Genomic DNA, 20,436 nt, shown 5'->3' with positions numbered 1-20,436 from the left:
TTGTTATCGTCTTTTGGGATATGGATGGTGTAATCCTTACTTGGTAAAGATGGTGTAAACTGCTGCTGTAACTGTTTCACCTCAAAAGAGGTGAAACAGTTACAGCAGCAGTTTATTCAACAGTTCTGAAGGAGCTGAAGAAGGTACTGAAGGAAAAATGGCATGGGAACCCTGAGCAGAGGGAACCCAACAGGCAATACACAACTTGGACTTCCAATGTTTGCCTCACCTACCCTATTCATCAGACCTGGCTCCATCTGACTATTTCCTATTCCCAAATTTAAAGAAACATTGAAAGGAACAAAATTTACCACAGATGATGAAGTCATATCTATAGCCAAGGACTGGTTTGTGCAACAAGGGAAAGACTTATTTCTAAGAGGATTGCAAATGATGCAGCAGTGTTGTAACGAGTGTATAACATTCGTGGAGAATATGTACAATAATGTATAAGCTACACGGTTCTACTTCAATTCCTTCATCACAACTTTTCAGCATATCCTCGTAAAAATGAAGATATTAGAAAGAAACCTGACGTTATTAGCATTCAAGAATGTGTCAGCAGAGCGAACCTAAGGTGGTAAAACAGGTGTTTTATGCCAATATGGCAGAAAGAGACTCAGAGGTAGACCAAGATCTAGGTGGATTGATTCATGTGAACAGCTCTACTTAATCATCTGGAATTCAGCCTTCTAACCAGTCCCTTGAATTATGCAGTGTAGCTAGCCACTGAAAAACTTTTATACCTTCATATTTAAGTATTTATGTTCAAATATCATCCACTTCAGCTGAATTTCCACATTTCAAGTTTTTATGGTTTTTGTACCTGAAATCTTGATATCCTCCTATTTGCATTCCTCTTGAAAAATTTTAATACTATTCTGTCACTGCTTGTTTTGTTTAACAGTCTTTCAAAGTAATTACTAGTATTATTACTATACAGGTATCTCCATGGTCCATTATTCACAAACAAGCCATTAGTCATATAATACCTATCATACCTCTCTTAAACTCATCCATTGATGAAGCTCTCACACTACCTCTTGCACCCTGTTCCACCCATTCACTACCCTTCAAGCAAAAAAGCTAGTCCTAACACCATTGCTAACCAGACTCTTACACAATTTTCACTGGTGGCCTTTGTTCTCTCCCTTCTTGCCATGTGCTGAACAAAGTCTTCAGTGTCAATCCTATAACACCCCTTGAATAACTTATATGCTTCTATCACGTTTCCTCTTTTTCACCTATCAGATAATTGTTGAATCCCACAAACCATCAGTCTATTCTCATTAGGAAGCATTCCATAACCTGCCACAATCTTTGTCACTTGCCTCTGCATACTCTTCACTTCTTTACCACAGAATCAGAAGAACAGATCTGTGCACAGCAGTCCAAATGTGGCTTTATTAAAGGCTTATATAGGAGCAAAATAAATTCTCTACCCCTACATGTTAGTGTATTTTTCAAGAACCATGTAATCTTATGTGCTGTTTTGGTTATCTTCACAACATGCCCTCTAAACTTCAAGTCCCTGCCCTCATCAGTTTCCTGCAGTTCAGTTCCATCAATATAGTATAGAGCTTGTGATCTCTTCCCAAAGTGCACTACCTTACACTTGGTCACATTAAACTGGCATCCATTTACCTTTTCCCATATAAGGTATATTTAATTCTTCCTGTGGGATATGTATATCACCTTCATGTACAATCCGATGAGGTCCGATAGGCTGTGCCTGTGAATAAGTTTTGTTAAACTTGTGTTCCGAAATTTTATCGTAATTGCAAGTATTTTTTGTGCAAAATAACCAGTAAACGGAAAACCAACAGAGGTTTTCCGTTTACTGGTTAAACGGAAAACCAATAGTCCTTCATGTCAGTTATTTTTACAATTAAAAAACAGCCACGTGAAAGCGCCCGCTATGCCTACTGTGCAAAGTAAAGATAGCGGCAACAAAGGCCAGCAATGAAAGATTGTGCAGCCGATAGCCAACAAACTGAAGGAAATACTAAGTGCCGCAGCTGCAAATCCAAAGTTACTGAAAGAAAAAAAAGGTATACTGTGCAATTTCTGTTGCAACTGGCCACATACTTCCTGCATGAAAATAGATGAATCGGCGCACAAGCTTTTTAACGAACTGAACCACCTTTTCTTCTGTTCGATGTGCCTTCTTTCTGTTAAACAGCTGCTGAACCTAGGCAAACAAGTTGGAAATCTCAAGCAACACCTTAATAATACGATTGATACTTTCTCTTCCAAAATTCGAAAGTTGGAAAATAAGCTCGAGATACTCGACAATCAGCTGCTGGTTGTCGAGATACTCGACAACCAGCAGCTGATCACAAGTGCATCTGTACCCGCTAATGAACTCCGCGATCTAATCGCATCAATGGTACATGCATCACTCGAGGCAAAACAGGAGACTCATCGCCGTTATTCTGAACTTTCCGGAGCAAAATGATAAATCATTAAAAGAAGATGTCAGCAAACTAGCAGGTGAATGCAATTTCGTGAATTGCCGTTGTTTCGGAACTGTGATACACCGACAAACAGATCCAAATTAATAACGGCAATAAATAGCAAGCAAAAGGACAGTTGCCCACAATCGCATGTATGTGCTCGACCTGATTTTACCTCTGCACAAAGGTAACAAAATGCCAACTCTGAAGACAGCTAGAAGAAAAACGCCAAAATGGAGACAACAGCTGGACCACAGGCTACAAACAAACCAAACTAGTGCAAAAACCAAGTGATGCCACTAGTAGCCACCAAGAAGACCAGCATGCAGGCACTACTCAGGAAGCATGCAAGACCCTTGCTGTCAAAGCCATGCCTCACAGAACCTTGCATATCCACTACACAAACATCCGTGGTCTCAACTCCAACCTTAATAGTGTCCACTATCATCTGCAGTCAACCAAACCCCACTTACCCTTCTTAACAGAAACTCAAATCTCTCCTTTCGGCCCAAGGGTGTCTGCACATATATCTACTCTAACACACCCTGCCAGAGAGCACCTAACCTAGAATCGCCCAACTTTGACCTTCTTTAGTTAAAAATATCCCTTCCCCACTCAGTCAAATTCATCTGCTGTCTCTATTGCTCTCCTAATACCACCAACCACTCTGAGATCTTTGATTTCTTCTTCTTAAAATTTGATTTTCTCTGGTCCCACTCTCCTAATAGTGAAATCCTCCTCCTAGGTGATTTTAATGTCCATAACACCAACTGGCTTTCCTCTTCCAGTTGTACAGATCCTGCAGGCAGAGATGCTGAAACATTTGCCATCACCAACAACCTTACACAAATTGTTCACAAACCGACCAGAATACCAGATAACCCAAATCACTCACCAAATACCCTAGATCTCTTCCTTACCAATGACCCTTCCAAATATACAGTGAATGTAGTGAGCCCCCCCCCCTCCTGGGTAATTCTGACCACAACCTAGTGCTCATCTCCTGCCCCATGCAACAACGCTTACACAGTCACACCCACACAAGAGTAGTTTGGCATTATAACAGTGCCAAATGGGACAGCCCCCGAGACTATTATGCTTCGTATCCATGGCTGGACTATTGTTTGCAGCTTCCAATCCAAACATATGCACCGAACGTATCACTAAAGTAATCCTCACTAGCATGAAAACATATATTCCACAAACTTCACTGAACTGTCGTCCCCTATCCAAACTCTGGTTCTCCAAAAGATGTGCAAGGCTGTACAAATGAAAAATCAGGCATACCACAAATTAAGAACCCCATCCTCCTTCAGTGCCTACTGAAGCACGAAACAGATGCAAAAAAATTATCAATGATTCCAGAACAGAATTTGAACGGGCAAAAAGCAGGAAACTTGCAGCCTGTCCTAGCAGCAGCCATGCCTTTTGGTCTCTTGCCAAAGCAATTGGTCACAACTTTTTCCCTACACTACTCCCACCCCTATCATACCCAGATGGCTCAATTGCAACATCACCCACAGAAAAAGCTAATCTCCTGGCTTCACACTTCGCCTCCAATGCACACATAACTGACAATGGCAAATGCCCAGTCATTCCAATTGCCCAATACAATGCCCCTGTATCCTTTTGCCAGAAAGAGATCATAAACCTGTTGTCAAAATTAGACACAAAAAAGCTCCTGGCCCTGATGGCATTCCTCCAATTGTCCTGAAGGTCTGTGCACCAGAACTGACTCCAATCCTATGCTGTCTGTACGTACTCTCTTACTCCACCGGTATATATCCCAAAGCCTGGAAATTGGCCTATATTCAACCATTCCTAAAAAGGGTGACAAATCGCTGCCATCTAACTACCGTGAATCCTATCTAAACTGATTGGGAAAACTATCAATTCTCAACTCCTACTCTACCTGGGTACCTTAATAGCTTGAAAGTATCCAGCTATTAAGCGACCACCAGTACAGATTCCATCGATGCCAATCAACAGGTGACCTGCTCTCATATATCACCCATCTCTGGACATATGCCTTGGAAAAATTTGCCGAATCCCAAGTAGTTGCTCTAAAGCTTTTGAATGGGTCTGGCACAAAGGCTTACTAAGCAAACTTCCATCATTTGGACTGTCTCAGGACTTCTGACTTCTGCAATGGATTGCTAGCTTTCTGGCTGGACGCACACTATGTGTGATGGTAGATGGCTCCCTATCCTCCCACCATCCAACTAATGCTGGGGTCTCACAAGATTCCGTTTTCTCACTGACCTACTTCAGTTGACCTCCAACCCAATTATACAGTTTTGCAGATGACAGAACATTGCACTCCTCCCTTTCATTTGATAAACCTTACCCTACACAACTCACTTCAGCCCACAGAACATCAACCAACACTTCCCTTAATTCAGACCTCCAAGCCATCCTCCAATGGGGGCTCAGATAACCTCGTCAACTTCAACACTAGTAAAACCCAGTTCTGTCTTATTTCCCACAAAAAAAGAACCATTTTACCCCAGTATTATTTTTGATAACACTTAAATTCCCAGACATAATAAAATTTCTCTTCTTGGAATTATCTTGACATTAGGCCTCTCCTGGCATAAACACATCACAACCATTGCATCCTCAGCTTCAAAAAATTAGGCTTTCTCTTTCGCTCAAGACGTTACTTCTCCTCAAAACAGCTGTTAACCTTATACAAATCACAAATCCACCCAAGTATCGAATACTATTCTCACATTTGAAGTGGGGCTCCTAAAAGCTCCCTCAAAATGCTTGAGTCAATACAGAGGAGAGCAATTAGACTGATAAATGATCCATCTCTTACCAACTCATTCCCCGCCCACACACACACACACTTTCACATAGACATTTAGTCTCTGCAATTTGTATATTCTATAAATATTTCCATGGAAAATGTTCATCTGAAACAGCATTAATAATTCCCCACTCTGTACTAAGCCCATTGGAACATGTACAGCCACTGCCCAACATCCTTTCACAGTACACCTTGAAACCCATAGAACAAGTTTCTTTTCCTCCTCCTTCATCCCTGCTACTGCTGTACTGTGGAACAGTCTTCCCACTGATGTATTTCCCAAGGAATACAATATACAGGCTTTTAAATCAGCCTGGTTGGCTGAGTGGTTAGCATATCCGCTCTCCACCCAAAAGGCTGTGGGTTCAAATCCCGTCATGGGCATGGGTGCTTGTGGTTGTCTTTGAAGATACTAGTGGTGGTGATGGTGGACGGTAGATGGCGTTAGTGTAGACGATGATTAATGTAGGCCCTTGTTAATCAGGTGACATCCCAGCTAGGATGAAATCCTGTCATGTTGTACTATCATTTCATATTTTGGTTTAAGCCAAAAAGAATACAATTTGGTTGGCTAAATTTCAAATTGCCAGCCCATCCTCCTTCGTTCAGTATCCAGGTAAATACCTAACAGGGTGCACTACGAGAAGGTGAGGATTGGACATTAGGTCAGTTCTCTACATTCCTTTAAAGGCTATGTGGAGGTCTCCTGTAAGTTATGTAGATTGGATCTGAAGTCAGTTTAATGTTACAAAATGTAAGGAAATAAAAATTGGGTAGCAAAGATGGGATGCAGACTATAAGTAGGCACATTTTGGAGAAGGTGGAGGAGATGAATGATTTAGGGGTTGTAGTAGACAGAGAATTGAAATTTCATAGACATTTTGCTAAAATTGTGAGGACAACACAGCGGATTATGGGAATGATGCAGAGAACACTGACATGCAGAAGTAAGGATGTGTTTTCCATTGTACAAAGCTTTGATCAGGCTGTATATGGATTACTGCGCACAGATTTGGTCACCAGGTTTTCAAAAGGATGAAGAAGTGTTGGAGAGGATCCGGAGACAATTGAATAAGTTGGTATCTGGTCTTTGGAATGGGGAATATGAGGGTCAATTGAGAGAATGCAAATTACAGAGCTTAGTGGATAGAAGAAAGAGGGGAAGACATGATCGAGACGTATAAGTTGGTAAGAGGTATCTGGAGATAGGGGAAGAATGAGAGACCATCCCTGGAAGCTGTATAAGGTGGATATGAGCAAGGGGATGAGAAGTAGTTTTTTTCATGAAGAGTGGTGGGTAACTGGAATGAATTGCCTGAGAGTGTAACGAGTGCAGGGACAGTGCATTTAAGTTGAGATACAATGAACTGTGCATGTGAGAGTGGGACTTCTCACAATGAGTCGCTTGACTCCATGGAAGTCTGTTGATAATAATAATATACTGTGAAGGCTGTACTTCCCTTAAGTAATTCAGACCACAACCTTGTGCTTATCTCTCTCTTCCTCCACTGAGCAACACCCACACAGCTATACTCAACCAAGAGTCATTTGGCATTATAAGAATGCCAAATGTGATGACCTCCGAAATCTCTATGCCTTATTCCCATGGCTGGATTATGTTTTCAATCTTCCAACCCAAGCATATGCACTGAATGCATCCCTGAAGTGATCCTCTCCAGAATGGAAGTACATATTCTCCATTCTATGCTAAATTTCCATACTCTAAGTGAGCCTTGGTTCTCCAAAAGATGCAACACCAAGGCTATACCAAATGAAGAACCAAGCATACCACAACTGGTTATCATGAAGAACTTCACTTTCTCTCATTGCTTACACCAAAGCTTAAAATGCTGCACAAAAATCATCAATGCATGAAAAACTGACTTCCAAAGATTCATGTTTGGAAGTCAGGAAACTTGCCCAGATGGCAGTCATGCATTTTGGTCTCAGCACAAAACAGTTGGCAACAAATTTTGTCCAACAGTGCTCCCAGTACTCCTGCACCTAGATTGGTCTATTGCATTGTCATCAATAGAGAAAGCCAATCTCCTAGAATTATACTTTACTCAAATGCCTGCATAGATGACTGTGTTAAATTTCCTCCAACCATTCCAAACACCCAACGCCTCCTCAGACCTTTCACCAGGAAGTGACCAGAAAAATTCTATCCAAATAAGATACCAGGAAGTCCTTAGGCCTTGACAGCATTCCTCTAATTGTCCTGAAGGTTTGTGCTTCAGAGTTCATTCCTATTCTATGTTGCCTCTTTTTGCTCTCTTACTCTGCTGACTTGTACCTTACACCTTGGATATTAGCCCATGTCCAGCCTATTCCTAAGAATGGTGACAGATCCTTACCATCAAACTAATACCCAATTTCTCTCACTTCAGTCTTCTCTAAAGTAATGGAGAGAACCATAACAGTCAACTAATACTATCTTGAAAGTGCTCAAAAAAAAAAAAAAAAAAAAACTGCTAGTATGGACTTTGCCAATGCTGTAACGAACATTGGATCTGCTCATTAACTCGCACACTTCTCAATAAGTAACAAGGAAAAGTACAACAATAATCAATTGGGTTGCCAGTTTTCTCACTGGACATACATTACAAGTGATGGTTGATGGTTCCCTATCTTCTAATTATTCAACTAATTCTAGGGTCCACAAGGTTCTGTCCTTGTGGACCCACCCTGTTTCTTCTATACATCAATGACCTGCTGCAGTTGACCACCACTCCAATACACAGTTTTGCTGATGACAGTACATTGCATTCCTCCTTCTCACTTGACAAACTTGGCACTAAACAAACCACAACTCACATGTAAAACCTCTGCAAGACTAAATTCTGATCTCCAAACCATTCTTTGACAGGGCTCAAATAACCTTGTCAATTACAACACCTGTAAAACACAGTTCTGCTTCATTTCCCACAAAAGAGAATCATATTATCTCATCCTTGCCTCTGACAACACCCAAATCTCTAGACAAGATGAGATCTCGCTCCTTGAGATTACCTTGACATCAAACTCTCTTGGCATAAACACATTACAACCATTGCTTCCAGCGTCCAAAAAATTAGGACTCCTTACCCCTGAACAGCTTTTAATCCTGTACAAATTGCAAATCTGTTCATCCATTGAATATACTGCATGCACATCTGAGAGGTGCCCCTAAGGGCACCCTAAGAATACTCGACACTGTACAGAAGAGAGCAGTCAGACTGATTAATGACTCATTTCTTATCAACTAACTCTAACCACTCTCACACAAGCATCTAGTATCCATTGCATTCCATTGAAGCATGCACAGCTACCACCCAACATCCCTTCACAGTCATCTCCATATTAGGGAGGAGGAAGAGAACAAGTTTCTCTTCCTCCTCCTTCATTCCTACTGTTACTGCTGTAATGTGGAAAAGCCTTCCCTTCCATGTGTTTCCCAAGGAATACAATGCACAGACCTTTAAATCCAATGTGAACTTGTTCACGTTGGAAATGAAGGCCTGTGTGAACAAGTTCCTCATTTTCCAATTCTCTTCCCATACATGGTACTAACTTACCATAGGTGACCAACCAACCTCTCCTGTGTGGACCCAACATAAAAAAAAAAAAAAAATTATTTAGATGGATACCCCATGGAGTCAAAAGACTCATTGCAGGAGACCCATTTTATTCTTTAACATAATGCCTATCATACATCTCCTTAAACCTATTCACTGTTGGGGGGTACTCACAACCACCTCTGGCAATCGCTTCCACTCATTTACCACTCTGCACACCCTTACTAGCTTACTCTTAGACAACTTCCAAGTGTGTGACCTCTTGTTTTCTCCCTACTTCCTATGTACTGAAAAATTTCTCTGTGTCAATCTCATAGAATAAGTTTCTATCATATCTCCTCTCTTCCACCTGTCTCAACTAACCTCTGCAATCCACACACCTTCAATCTATCCTCATAGGAAACATTCCACAGACCTGTCACCAGCTTGGTCACTCATCTCTAAATCCTCTCCACCACCTCCCAATCCCCAAGAAATGCTACTGATCAACACAGTACTTCCTGTTTCTTCCTAAACTAGCGTCCTGTTTCATTCTGTTACCTTTAAGCTTTGGAACAGTCTTCCCTAAGGACCACAAACCATCAGCTGTTCCAAAAAACAACAGGTTCCTTCTTTCCTGTTGACCTCTTATCTACACAAGATCAATGTGCTTGGTTCAACCTCTTCTCTATGGGATTGGTTAAAAAAATGAAATGAAATGAATTTTAAAAAAAATGAATATTTACCTAGTTTATGAAAATATCAGCTCTCTCCTGGATTGGATGAGAATTTCTTCCAGAACACCAAATTTACTCATGTAAATCATAATTAATACTGTAAGACATTCTGATGTTAATTAACAGTTACATCTGTCAAACTGAATTCAAAGCAATTGTACTTATATTTACTTGTATAATGAGGCCTGTAGAGTTTCCATAATTATAGGACTCCTTACCCCTGAACAGCTTTTAATCCTGTACAATTTTTAGCTTAATAAAAGTTGCACATTTATTAAGCTAAAAATTATTGGGCTGAAAAGGTTAATCAATTAAATTATTTATAATACAACTATATAATAGAATCAGGTATAATAATTTCACAAATACACTACGCTTTTTCTATAGTTCCTTACTGCTGCTCTTTGTTCACAACGATAATTTTTTACAATATGTAGTCATGTTGTAAACATATACTAAATATTTGTCTTAGAATATATGCTAACTGATTATAAAAAAAAATTGAAAAAAAAAATTTTTTTTGCAAACTTTAAAATAAATAAAAATTACCTTAATCATGAAATGCTCTTTCCACTCGGAATCAAGTGCTTCTTTCACCTGATTACTCATTTTTGACCAGTCACCTATCCACATTGTTTAAAAGGGAAATGTATAATTGAAATTACAAGTGGAATAAATAAGATGACCTCTTCCTCTGTCTAAACCATATGAAAAAATATAACAAGAATTACCCACATGAAATTTCTCTCACAATAAAATACAATACTAATCCAAATTTAAATTTTGGGTGATATGCAATTTTCGGTGACTAGTATAAGATCACTGCTCTTGCTTTTTAAAGGACTTTAACCCCCATACACACACACAAAAAAAAAATAAATAAGAATAGTAATAAGCTAGTTTGTCTTATCTCTCAGAAGTGTTTCTGCTATTAAAGAACTGTGCACACATTTGTTTGAGCAACATGGATTATAAACAAGTGTTTGACACTTAATTATACTTTTAATGGATGAAAGGGATGAGATCACAGACATTGTACAGTTATTGATATACACTGGTAGAACTGATATTACCTTTACTGGAGTGGGACAAACAGAACAACTTGAAAAGATTAACAACAGACAGTGACAAAAAACAAGTATGGTTCTAATGGAGGCAAATCATAAGGAAGATATGCAAGTTATCTATGAAATGAAGATGCTTTTTCATTGAATCATTCAGAGATAGCACTGCAAAATTTTTTCATTTAAGGGTGGTATGATCAATGTTATTTCAACAACAAACTATATAAGATGTAATAATTTTAGTTTAATCCTTTATCCAAGTGTAAGCAAACAAACTTTGCACCTGAAAATATCTTCAGGACTGAGGTAAGGTGGTACATCCCTTGGCAACTCGTAGCAAAGTTGGACCAAGCTCTTATCACTCCTTGTCTCAGCATCTCCAATAATGCAAAGCACATCTCCTTGTGGACATATATACTACCATGCATTAAGGGAAGATGTTTTATTAACGCTAATATTTTGCTGATTTTCAACTCAGCATCATCAGAGCACAACACACATGTAAACGCGATAGTGAGTGAGTGAAACAATATAATTGCAAAAGACAAAAGATCTAAAGTCCTATGTTTGGCGCCCTCTAACAGGAAAAAAAAAAAAAAAAAACAGCAGTTATCCAGGAGTTTTTCTTAGGATAACCGTCTCCCAAATTTTGGGCAAATTAATGCAACCATATTTGTTAAGGTTGGAAGAATTCTGCAAAGCCATTGCTGACTCAAAAAATAATCTTTCAGATCTATAACGACTCCTAAATAGCACATTCGTTTTCCTGTGTGAAGGAGTTTTTTTTTTTTTTTTTTTTTTTCGTTAGAAGGCGCCAAAAATAGGACTTGAGATCTTATGTCTTTTGCAATTATATTGTTTCACTCACTCACTGTAGCGTTTACACGTGTGTTGTGCTCTGATGATGCTGAGTTGAAAATCGGCGAAATATTAGCGTTAATAAAAACATCTTTGTTGATAAAAGTTTTGTGGTGTTGTTAATACCGTGAAAAATAAGTCATGAATAACCATCAACACCTAAGCTTATCTGTTAGACATTAAGGGAAGGGCAACTAGCCAGACTGGTTTCGACCTTTATTGAGGTCTCGTCAGTGGGAGGCAGACCAAAACATGGAGATACTAAGGAAGCAAAGGAGAGGTCATATTTACCTATACGAGTTGCCAATGGGTGTACCACCTTATTATTAAATTACTCTGGATTTAGAGAAAGATGTTGGAAGTTTATTTTACACTTGGTTAGACTATAATAAATTTAATTTAATCCTTTATCCAAGTATAAGCAAACAAAGTTTGTATGTGAAAATATTTTCAGGACTGAAGTAAGGTGGTACATCCTTTGGCAACTTGTAACAAAGGTGGACCAAGCTCTCATCACTCCTTGTGTGATTAAAAAACTTCCAATATATAAGATGTAATAGTTTGCATCGTCTTCAATCAAACATTTATTGAAAGAGAATGAAACAGAATATGGGAACTTATTCTTTATTCAACTACAAGACTTCAGTAGAAATGAATTATGATCTGATATTTTCATTGCAGGAAAGGAGTTTGCTTTTCCTGCAGACATAATAGCATATTTTAATGAGCTTAGCTTGAAATTTCATGTAAATTAACATTTAGTATTTCAAATGGATAAATGAAATTAAAATTATTACACAGAAAACACAAAGAAAACTTGACACACCATCTGTTTTGAAAATAATTTTAGTATTTAGGAAATTACAGGATAGAGGATGAGTTATCGTTTATGACAACAAAAGAATGGCAACCAACAAGAGTTAGTCTGACAGGAAGGCAGGACCATCTGTTGTGAAATAGAAGCCAATAAGATAAGATATATAGTCAGTTGATGTTACAAATCTAGGGAGTACAAACTAAGATGCAGATGGAATGCATGCAAATGAGCATGAACTGAGTAATTATATGCAAAGGTAGAATGAAAGATAGAAATGGTCACATGAGAAGGGGAAAGAAATTTAGCAGGTACTGAGAGATAACTCCTTGATGTTTTAAAGAAATATATATATACTATACACATTTTTATATTGCTGACACATATACATAAAAATATAATTTATTTAATTCCACTATATTTTATCCTATGTTATAACAATATCATTAAGGAGAGAAGGCACTGGCTGAGTGGACATCCAAAACATGGGTCATGTATCATGTAACTATTTACTCAAATCTCTGTCATAGCTAAGTAAACAAGAAAATACACCCATACTAGTGCTTAATAGTATTAATAACACCAACATAGGAAAATATTAAATTAATTTATTCAAACTTGCTAATATTTTGCTGTTTTCTTTTAACCAGCATCTTCGGAGCACAAATAATAACTGTGACATGCACAAAGCAATAACTAAAGCAATGGAAACAACTCAGACGTAGCTGAAACAAAACTAATGTGATCACAAGGTGCTCTTTTGTGGGCAAGATAACTATAAAGTTAATTTGGAGAAGTCCAATTACATGGTCATAGAATGACTGTCTCAAAAATCTTTGGTAAATTAATACAGCTGAATTTGTTGGACTGGGGGAGTGCTTCATAGCTGATGCTGATTCCAAAAATAGTCTCTCAGACCTACAGAGGCCAAATATTAGTAAGTATTGTACACCCATAATTCATAGAACTGGGTCTGGCAGATTGCCAAGAATAGTCATGAAGGGGAGAAAGAAATAAAGGATGTATGAATTGGTCACCAACATGCAAAATCACATACTTTATACGCAGGAGCAGCTCATGCATAGGCACTGCGGAACTGCAGCACCCCCAATTTTTCTCGATATATAAATATATTTATTAAGTTATTTATATTTGCTTGTAATATTTAATTTTATCATCAACAATCCTATACAATTCTCTTATTTTGTATAAAAAATAATAAAAATCCATCTTGTAGCACTTAAGAGGGGGAAGGACGCTAGCAGCACTGTGTTTACAACATTGTCATATTGCTATGCACACAAGCAAATGAATGTCATAGTGAGATGAGAGCTATTAGTGTAATGTGGCATTGTCCGTCACACAGTTCCACTGTTGTTTATATGCAGTTTGAGCCAATAGTAGAGTGTTCGTAGTAAACACGATAATCGTGTTTACTCCGTCTCTTTAAACATTTGGACATTACAATTAAAGGATTTAATTGTAATGTCCAAAAATTGTAAATCCATTCCTTTAATTACAATTAAAGGAATGGATTTTATTTTTAAGTAATTTTGAATTATACTAAACTGTATAATTTTATCAATAAACAATATTTTTTCATGAAACAAAACAAGAAGAATATATTTTTTTTTTAATAAAATTTTGAATTATATCAAACTGTATAATTTTATCAATAATAAACAATATTTTTTCATGTTTAATTTTTTTTTTTAATTTTACCGTAATTTTGATATTTTATCCAAACACGTATACACTGTACTTACAGTGTGTATGTATATTTTGAAAGTTGCAGCATCCCCTTGATTTCAAGCCACAAGCCACCACTGTTTATACATAAAATTTTCCAACTGTTATACAAGCAAAATAGTTACCACTTTAAAAACTACAATGTTCATAAAAGAAAAGTTAATTTTCCGACATGTAATAATAAACAATTCATCCCACAAGACAGATTGATTATCAGAATGGATTCTCCTTCTTCTGACATGCACAGACGTGTCAAAGGGTCTTGCATCTGTGGGCGTACAGTATTATTATATTATGAAAAATAAAAATATTAAATATTATAAAACCAGTAAAATATTAGCATGTTTGAATAAATTAATTTAATTTGTTTGTCTATTGGTGTTATTAATACTGTGATGAACTAGTATGAGTGTATTTTCCTGTTTACTTAGGTATTACAGAGACATGAGTAAGCAGCCACATAATACATGGCATGTAATAGTGATGTCTTATTCCATTTAATGCTATGTGATGGAGTATCCAGAGCATGGTCTGCCAGTCCCAACTTGCCATACAGATGTAATTTTTTTGTTCCTCAAGATAGACATTAACTAATCACCAGTCTGTCCAAAACAGTCTATATGGCAATACTAGTAAATTTCAATAAATTCACTTTTTTGTCTGCTGGTGTTGTTAATATCATGAAGCACTATATTTTATAGTATGAATAATCAATCATAACCTAATTATGAGAATACACTATTAAATCTCATAGGGAATATGATTAGCTTTTGTCATTCAAATACATAATTATAAAACTTAATCATTACTACAAACAGAAATAAATAAAATAATTATGAACAGTTAATTGTGATTACCTCCCAAAACTTTGAAACACACACAATCAAAATACACTCATACTTAAGATTTGGATGATGTTGTAAAGCTTTAAGAAACAGATGATCAAATTTAAATCTACTGGAGTGAAGAATCTTGGTTTGATTCCAAAGAATGTTGTCTGGCATCAACGGCACAGTAAGCATGGCCAGACTTTTCAGATTATAATCTAAGCAGAATGGTCCATCTATCCAAAATAACAAAAGCAATGAACTGGGCATGCCATAGACACTAAGCAACGAGAGAGTTAGTAATTTATTATTTTAGTAATTTATCCTTGATCGACTGTAGAAAATATGGTAGCTTCCAAGTTACTTTAAAGGTGATGCACAGATTATACTTGCAAAAAACTCATGCTATTTTTTTTGTTTCAATGTTCCTTTAAGGTAAGACATGGAAACTCTTTTTACATCAGATTAGTCTAAGGAATGATATCTATTGATAATTTTCTGGATGGCTGCTTAGTTATATCCATTAATAGTCAAGGTAATTTTTATTTTATTTAATTCTTTCAACAGAAGTGAATAAGAAAACAGATTGCATGATGTTTGTATATAAGAGTGTTGATAATACCTGTCTTCTGTGATAGGTGATGGCATGAAGAGAGAGAGATGGATGAATCTGTGAAGCAAAGTTTCCTATAAAGAAAATGTAATACTGCCTGTAGTGGTACAGATTATTAAAGTATCCAGAAAGAAAACACTTTGTTAGATTTATGTTTGATAGTAAACTTGGTATAGGAGCAAGTGGATTTTATTTTATCCATAAATTGTTGTAATTCTGTCCCTGACTGCAATCAAACTATGAAGATATCATCCATCAAGTGAAGGTATGTACATGCTGGTGGAAAAGGGTACTGAAAAGTTGATTTTTCTGTTGTTCTTTAAATAATCAGCAAAAGATAGCTAGATATGATTCCTTCAATCTGCTCATACAGTTTATTCTGCCATGCAAAATGTTTTTTTTTATTTTTTTTTATGTCTTTCACCCATGAAAGGTTGTTAATAAACCTATAGTATATCTATACAATTGGTAGGCTAAGGATTTTTTCTATTTTTTTTTAATTCATGTTATCTATATATTGTATACATTTCTGTATTCATACATATTGATGATGACAGTCAGGAAATCCTGCTATATATATTATTATTATTATTATTATTATTATTATTATTATTATTATTATTATTACATGACACCTCCAAGGAGTCCAAAGACTCATTGAGAGAGGGCACCTACTCTACAATGCCTCCACCACTTAACACGTTCACTGCCAACTACAAGTTTACTCGTAGTTGGTAAACCAGCTACACAAGCCAGCTACGAGTATACTCGTATGATGCTTACTGCTGGCAACGAGATTACTGTACTGACCTTGAAGAAGTGAAAATGCTTGCCTTGTGAAGCTAGCATCAAAACTATGTATTCTCATAGACAGTATATGCTCTGCACAAGCCAACTACGAGTATACTCGTATGACGCTTACCGCCGGCAACGAGATTACTGTACTGACCTTGAAGAAGTGAAATTGCTTGGCGTACGGAAACAGACTATGCCAAAGTGTTAATCAACTAACTATAGCAAACTGCCATGAAAGAATGATATCTATTGATAATTTGATAATTCAAAACCATCATCATCTACACCAGCGCTGTCTACTGGCCACCACCAACCCTAGTATTTTTGTCTGTAAATTGCTTGCGTCTTCAAGGCCGATTTGTCTGTATGTGGGATGAAACACCCAAATTGCTGGAAGAAAAAACCCTGCTACCTCTATATGAGATTGGCTAACTCACCTTCAATTGAAAAAAAAACACCCACATAAAGATTCCTCTCGACGAGAATTGAACTCGGCCTTTTCCAATCAAAGAGCACAACATACAGTTGTTCTTCCGATTGTGCTATGGAGACAGTATATTATTATTATTATTTGACACCTCCACGGAGTCCAAAGACTCATTAAGGGAGAGTGTGCCAACAGCATCGAACAATTGATCCACTTCCAACTACTGACCGTGTTCAAACTTGCTTAACTTTTTGCATGCGCCATTAGTAACAGAGTCTCTACCAATCGACCAACCTTTATATACAAGTAAATATAAATTTTAATAAGATCAGTTTTAACTTATGTATCTGAAACAAGAACTGAAATAGTCAAACACTACTACAGATGAAAAACTCTTAGGAAAATTGTGGGAAACAAAATTTGACAACACCAGAAATTATGAAGTAAACAATGAGTGTTCATTTCAGTAAAATTATGAAGACCACAACCAACAGTTGATCAAATCATTGTCACACTGTTTGAAGAGAGAGAGAGAGAGTGTGTGTGTGTGTGTTCCACATGATCTTAATATCAAGATCGAAACATCGGGAAATTAAAGTAATTATTCCTAACACAGTTGTAGTCTCCTTAATTTTACTGAAATGAATGCTGATCACTGTGTAACACTAAAGGAAAGGAAACAAAGAGTGTGCCTACAACCAATAAATGAATGAATAGAAAACAGGAGAAATGAATGGCAAAAGCATGTCAACAAGATGAAAAAAGATAGAATAATTAGATAAATACAAATATGGAAACCAAGTGATAAAGAAGACCATAAAAATGACAGAAAGACAGATTGCAATAAACATTATCACAATAGGTCTAAGATCTAAGGCACAAGATGAAGAGCTTAAAATCACATGAAAAAATCAAAACTGACCCTGAAGCTTGGAATATTGATTTCTCCTTATCAATGACACAATTAAAAAATCTCATACGTAAACATTTTTTGAAATTTTTTGATTTTTGAATTTTTCCGGTGTTATCAGAAAAATTCAAAAATCTCAATGTCCCATTAATGGTCATTGCTTTAGAAATTGTATGTCCTATTACAGTGAAATACAACATGGAAAAATATATCATCTAATCCCATTACCTTGTTTGCATTGAGGTTATGCAATATCATAATTTGACACACATTATTTCTCATACTGCCAAAACAGTTGGAGCTCATAATCTGTGTCAAATGAAAATATTGCAGAACCTCAATGCAAACAAGGCCAAAGGATTAGATGGTATATTGGCCAGTGTATTACGAGAATGTGCAAGGGAATCATCAGCTCCTCTGACCAAGATGTTCTCAGTAGTGGCAGCTAAGATATTAGAGAAACTGGTAAAAGACAGAATTCAAGGCTAGGTTGACAGAAATAAGATACTTTATAAACAGCAAAACAGTTTTGTGGTAGGTCTTGATTTAGTAATCTACTTACATTTTATAATAAAGTCTACAAACAAAATGGACACTCAGTGATATTACTAGACTTTGCAAAGGAATCTGAAGAATAGCAGTTAAAATCTGCTGCATAAATTGGAGAAAATGGTGTTGGATATGAATCTGGTGATTTGGATTGGAAGGTGCCTGATGAGCATCATCAAAGACTGATTTATGGAGAAGCTGAGTCCAGGAGAAAACAGGTTACATCAAATAATGGTGAAAACTGGGAATGGCAATAGTAAATGAAGATGATGCAGACATCCTGAAGGATGACCTAAATAGACTGACAATATGTACAAAGATAAATGGTAGCCAGTTTAATGTGAGCAAGAGTAAGGTGATGCAGAATGGAAGAGATCACAAGCTGTATGCATAGCATTGAATTGCAAGAAACTGATTAGGACTTGAGTGTGATTATGGATAGGGATTTGAAGTTCAGGAGAAATACTATAAAGATAGCCAAACAGCACATCTTATTACGTGGAAGTTGAAGAACACACTAACAAGCAGGAATAGGGAGATTACTGCTCTCTTTATAAGGCTTTAATAATGCCACATCTGGACTAACAATGTCAATAATGCCACATCTGGACTAACAATGTCAATAATGCCACATCTGGGGGTGCTTAAGGGTCAAAGCTGTATAATGAGAGGAGACCTCCACATAGCCTTTAAAGGAATGCGGAGAACCGACCAGGGCTTCTGACCTAATGTCCAATCCTCACCTTCTTGTGGTGCACCCTATTGGGTATCTACTTTGATACTGAACGAACGAGGATGGGCTGGCAATTTGGGATTTAGCTGACCAAATTGTATTCTTATTGGTTAAACCAAAATAAAAAATGACGGCACGACATGACAAAATTTCATGCCGGCTGGGGCATCGCCCGGTTAAACAAGGCCCCCGTTGTTTTTGCATGGGAACCAGGGCGAACAGCGAAAAGTCAGCTACTGGAACAAATCTGAAAACAAACCACAACTCAACATCACCAGAGTTAAACATCAGTACTATCAACGTAAGAAGCCTGAATGGCAAAGAAATGGAGCTAGCTGAGGAATTAGATAAGTACCAGATTGATATAATAGGGGTGATTGAAACAAAAAAGACCAAAACTGGTGAGATCTTTCTGAGCAATAAATACAAAATGTTATATTCAGGCAATGACAATCCAGGAAAAGAAGCAGCAGCCATAGTATTCAACACAAAATACGAGGCTAATCTTCTTGAATGGCAGTCAGTATCAAGTAGAGTAATGTGGGCAAATATGAGAATGGGGAACTGGACAATGAGACTTATTTGTGCCTATGGTCCCACAGAAGGTTCTACTAAGGTAGAAGTGGAGGAATTTTTTGACGCTTTAGAAAAAGCAACTGACACAATGAAAAAGGAAAAGTTGGTCCTTGTTGGGGATCTAAATAGCAGAGTAGGAAATGATTGTGAGACATACAATAATATTTTGGGAAAATTTGGAGAAAAGAGCAAAGCTAATAATAATGGCAAATATCTGTTGGATTTCTGCTCAGGACATGGACTGGTTATTACTAACACCATGTTCCAACATAAAAATGTGCACAAATTCACATGGAGAGAAGAGGCTAGGAATAAGAAAAGTCTCATTAACTATGTTATTGTTGATAAGTGATGTTTTCTCCCTGGTGCAGGACACCAGAGTGTACAGAGGATTTGAAATTGGAAGTGATCACTATTTAGTCTTGAGCAGGATAAAATTGAATTTCATATTGAAAAGAATAACATGTAAGAAAGTTTTAAAGTGAATAAAAGTTGAGCAGCTCTCAGATGTGAACTGTATACTAAAATACAGAAATATTATTGAAAAGAAAATGAAAGAGTTTGAGAACAGGAATCAAACCTTGGAGATTCAGTGGCAAACTCTGAAGAAGACATTGATCGATTCTGCCAGAGAGGCATGTGGTGAGGTTGTGTGCAAGGATAAAAAAATCAGAACTCCCTGGTGGACACAAGAAGTTAAAGAGGCAGTGAAGGAAAAGAAGAAAGCATATCAAAAGTTCCTGGCAAATAAGTCAGCTTTTACTCTTAGAGAATACAGAGACAAATGTAAGAAAGCTAAACAGTGTGTGAAACTAGCTAAACAAAAGTCATGGGAGGACTTTGGCAAGAATATAGAAAATAAATATCAAGAAGGTGGCAAAATATTCTGGAGGTTGTTGAAGAAGCTTAGGAATGGAGGAAAGAGTGCTGTAAAAGGAGTTAGAGATGATAAAGGTGACATGAAAACAGGAGAAAAAAGA

At 37.1% G+C, this 20,436-nt stretch overlaps 1 protein-coding gene across 2 annotated transcripts in view; it reads right to left on the bottom strand.

Moving 5' to 3' along the window:
• LOC150094045 (uncharacterized) overlaps positions 1 to 10,228 on the bottom strand; it is a 1,005,660-nt gene extending 995,432 nt beyond the window's left edge. For both annotated transcript variants that reach the window (XM_090412663.1, XM_090412664.1), the window contains exon 1: positions 10,091 to 10,228. In XM_090412663.1, coding sequence (XP_090268789.1) covers positions 10,091 to 10,174 — 84 coding nt within the window. In that variant the 5' untranslated portion in view covers positions 10,175 to 10,228. The remainder of the gene's footprint in view (positions 1 to 10,090) is intronic.
• Between the last annotated feature and the right edge of the window lie 10,208 nt (positions 10,229 to 20,436).

Source organism: Typopeltis vanoorti, chromosome 23 (genome assembly GCF_054136105.1).
Source record: "Typopeltis vanoorti isolate ZY-2024b chromosome 23, IOZ_Tvanoo_1.0, whole genome shotgun sequence".
Classification (NCBI taxonomy): Eukaryota; Metazoa; Arthropoda; class Arachnida; order Uropygi; family Thelyphonidae; genus Typopeltis; species Typopeltis vanoorti.
Note: the sequence above shows the minus strand (reverse complement) of the source record. Positions and strands in the feature narration are given on the sequence as shown.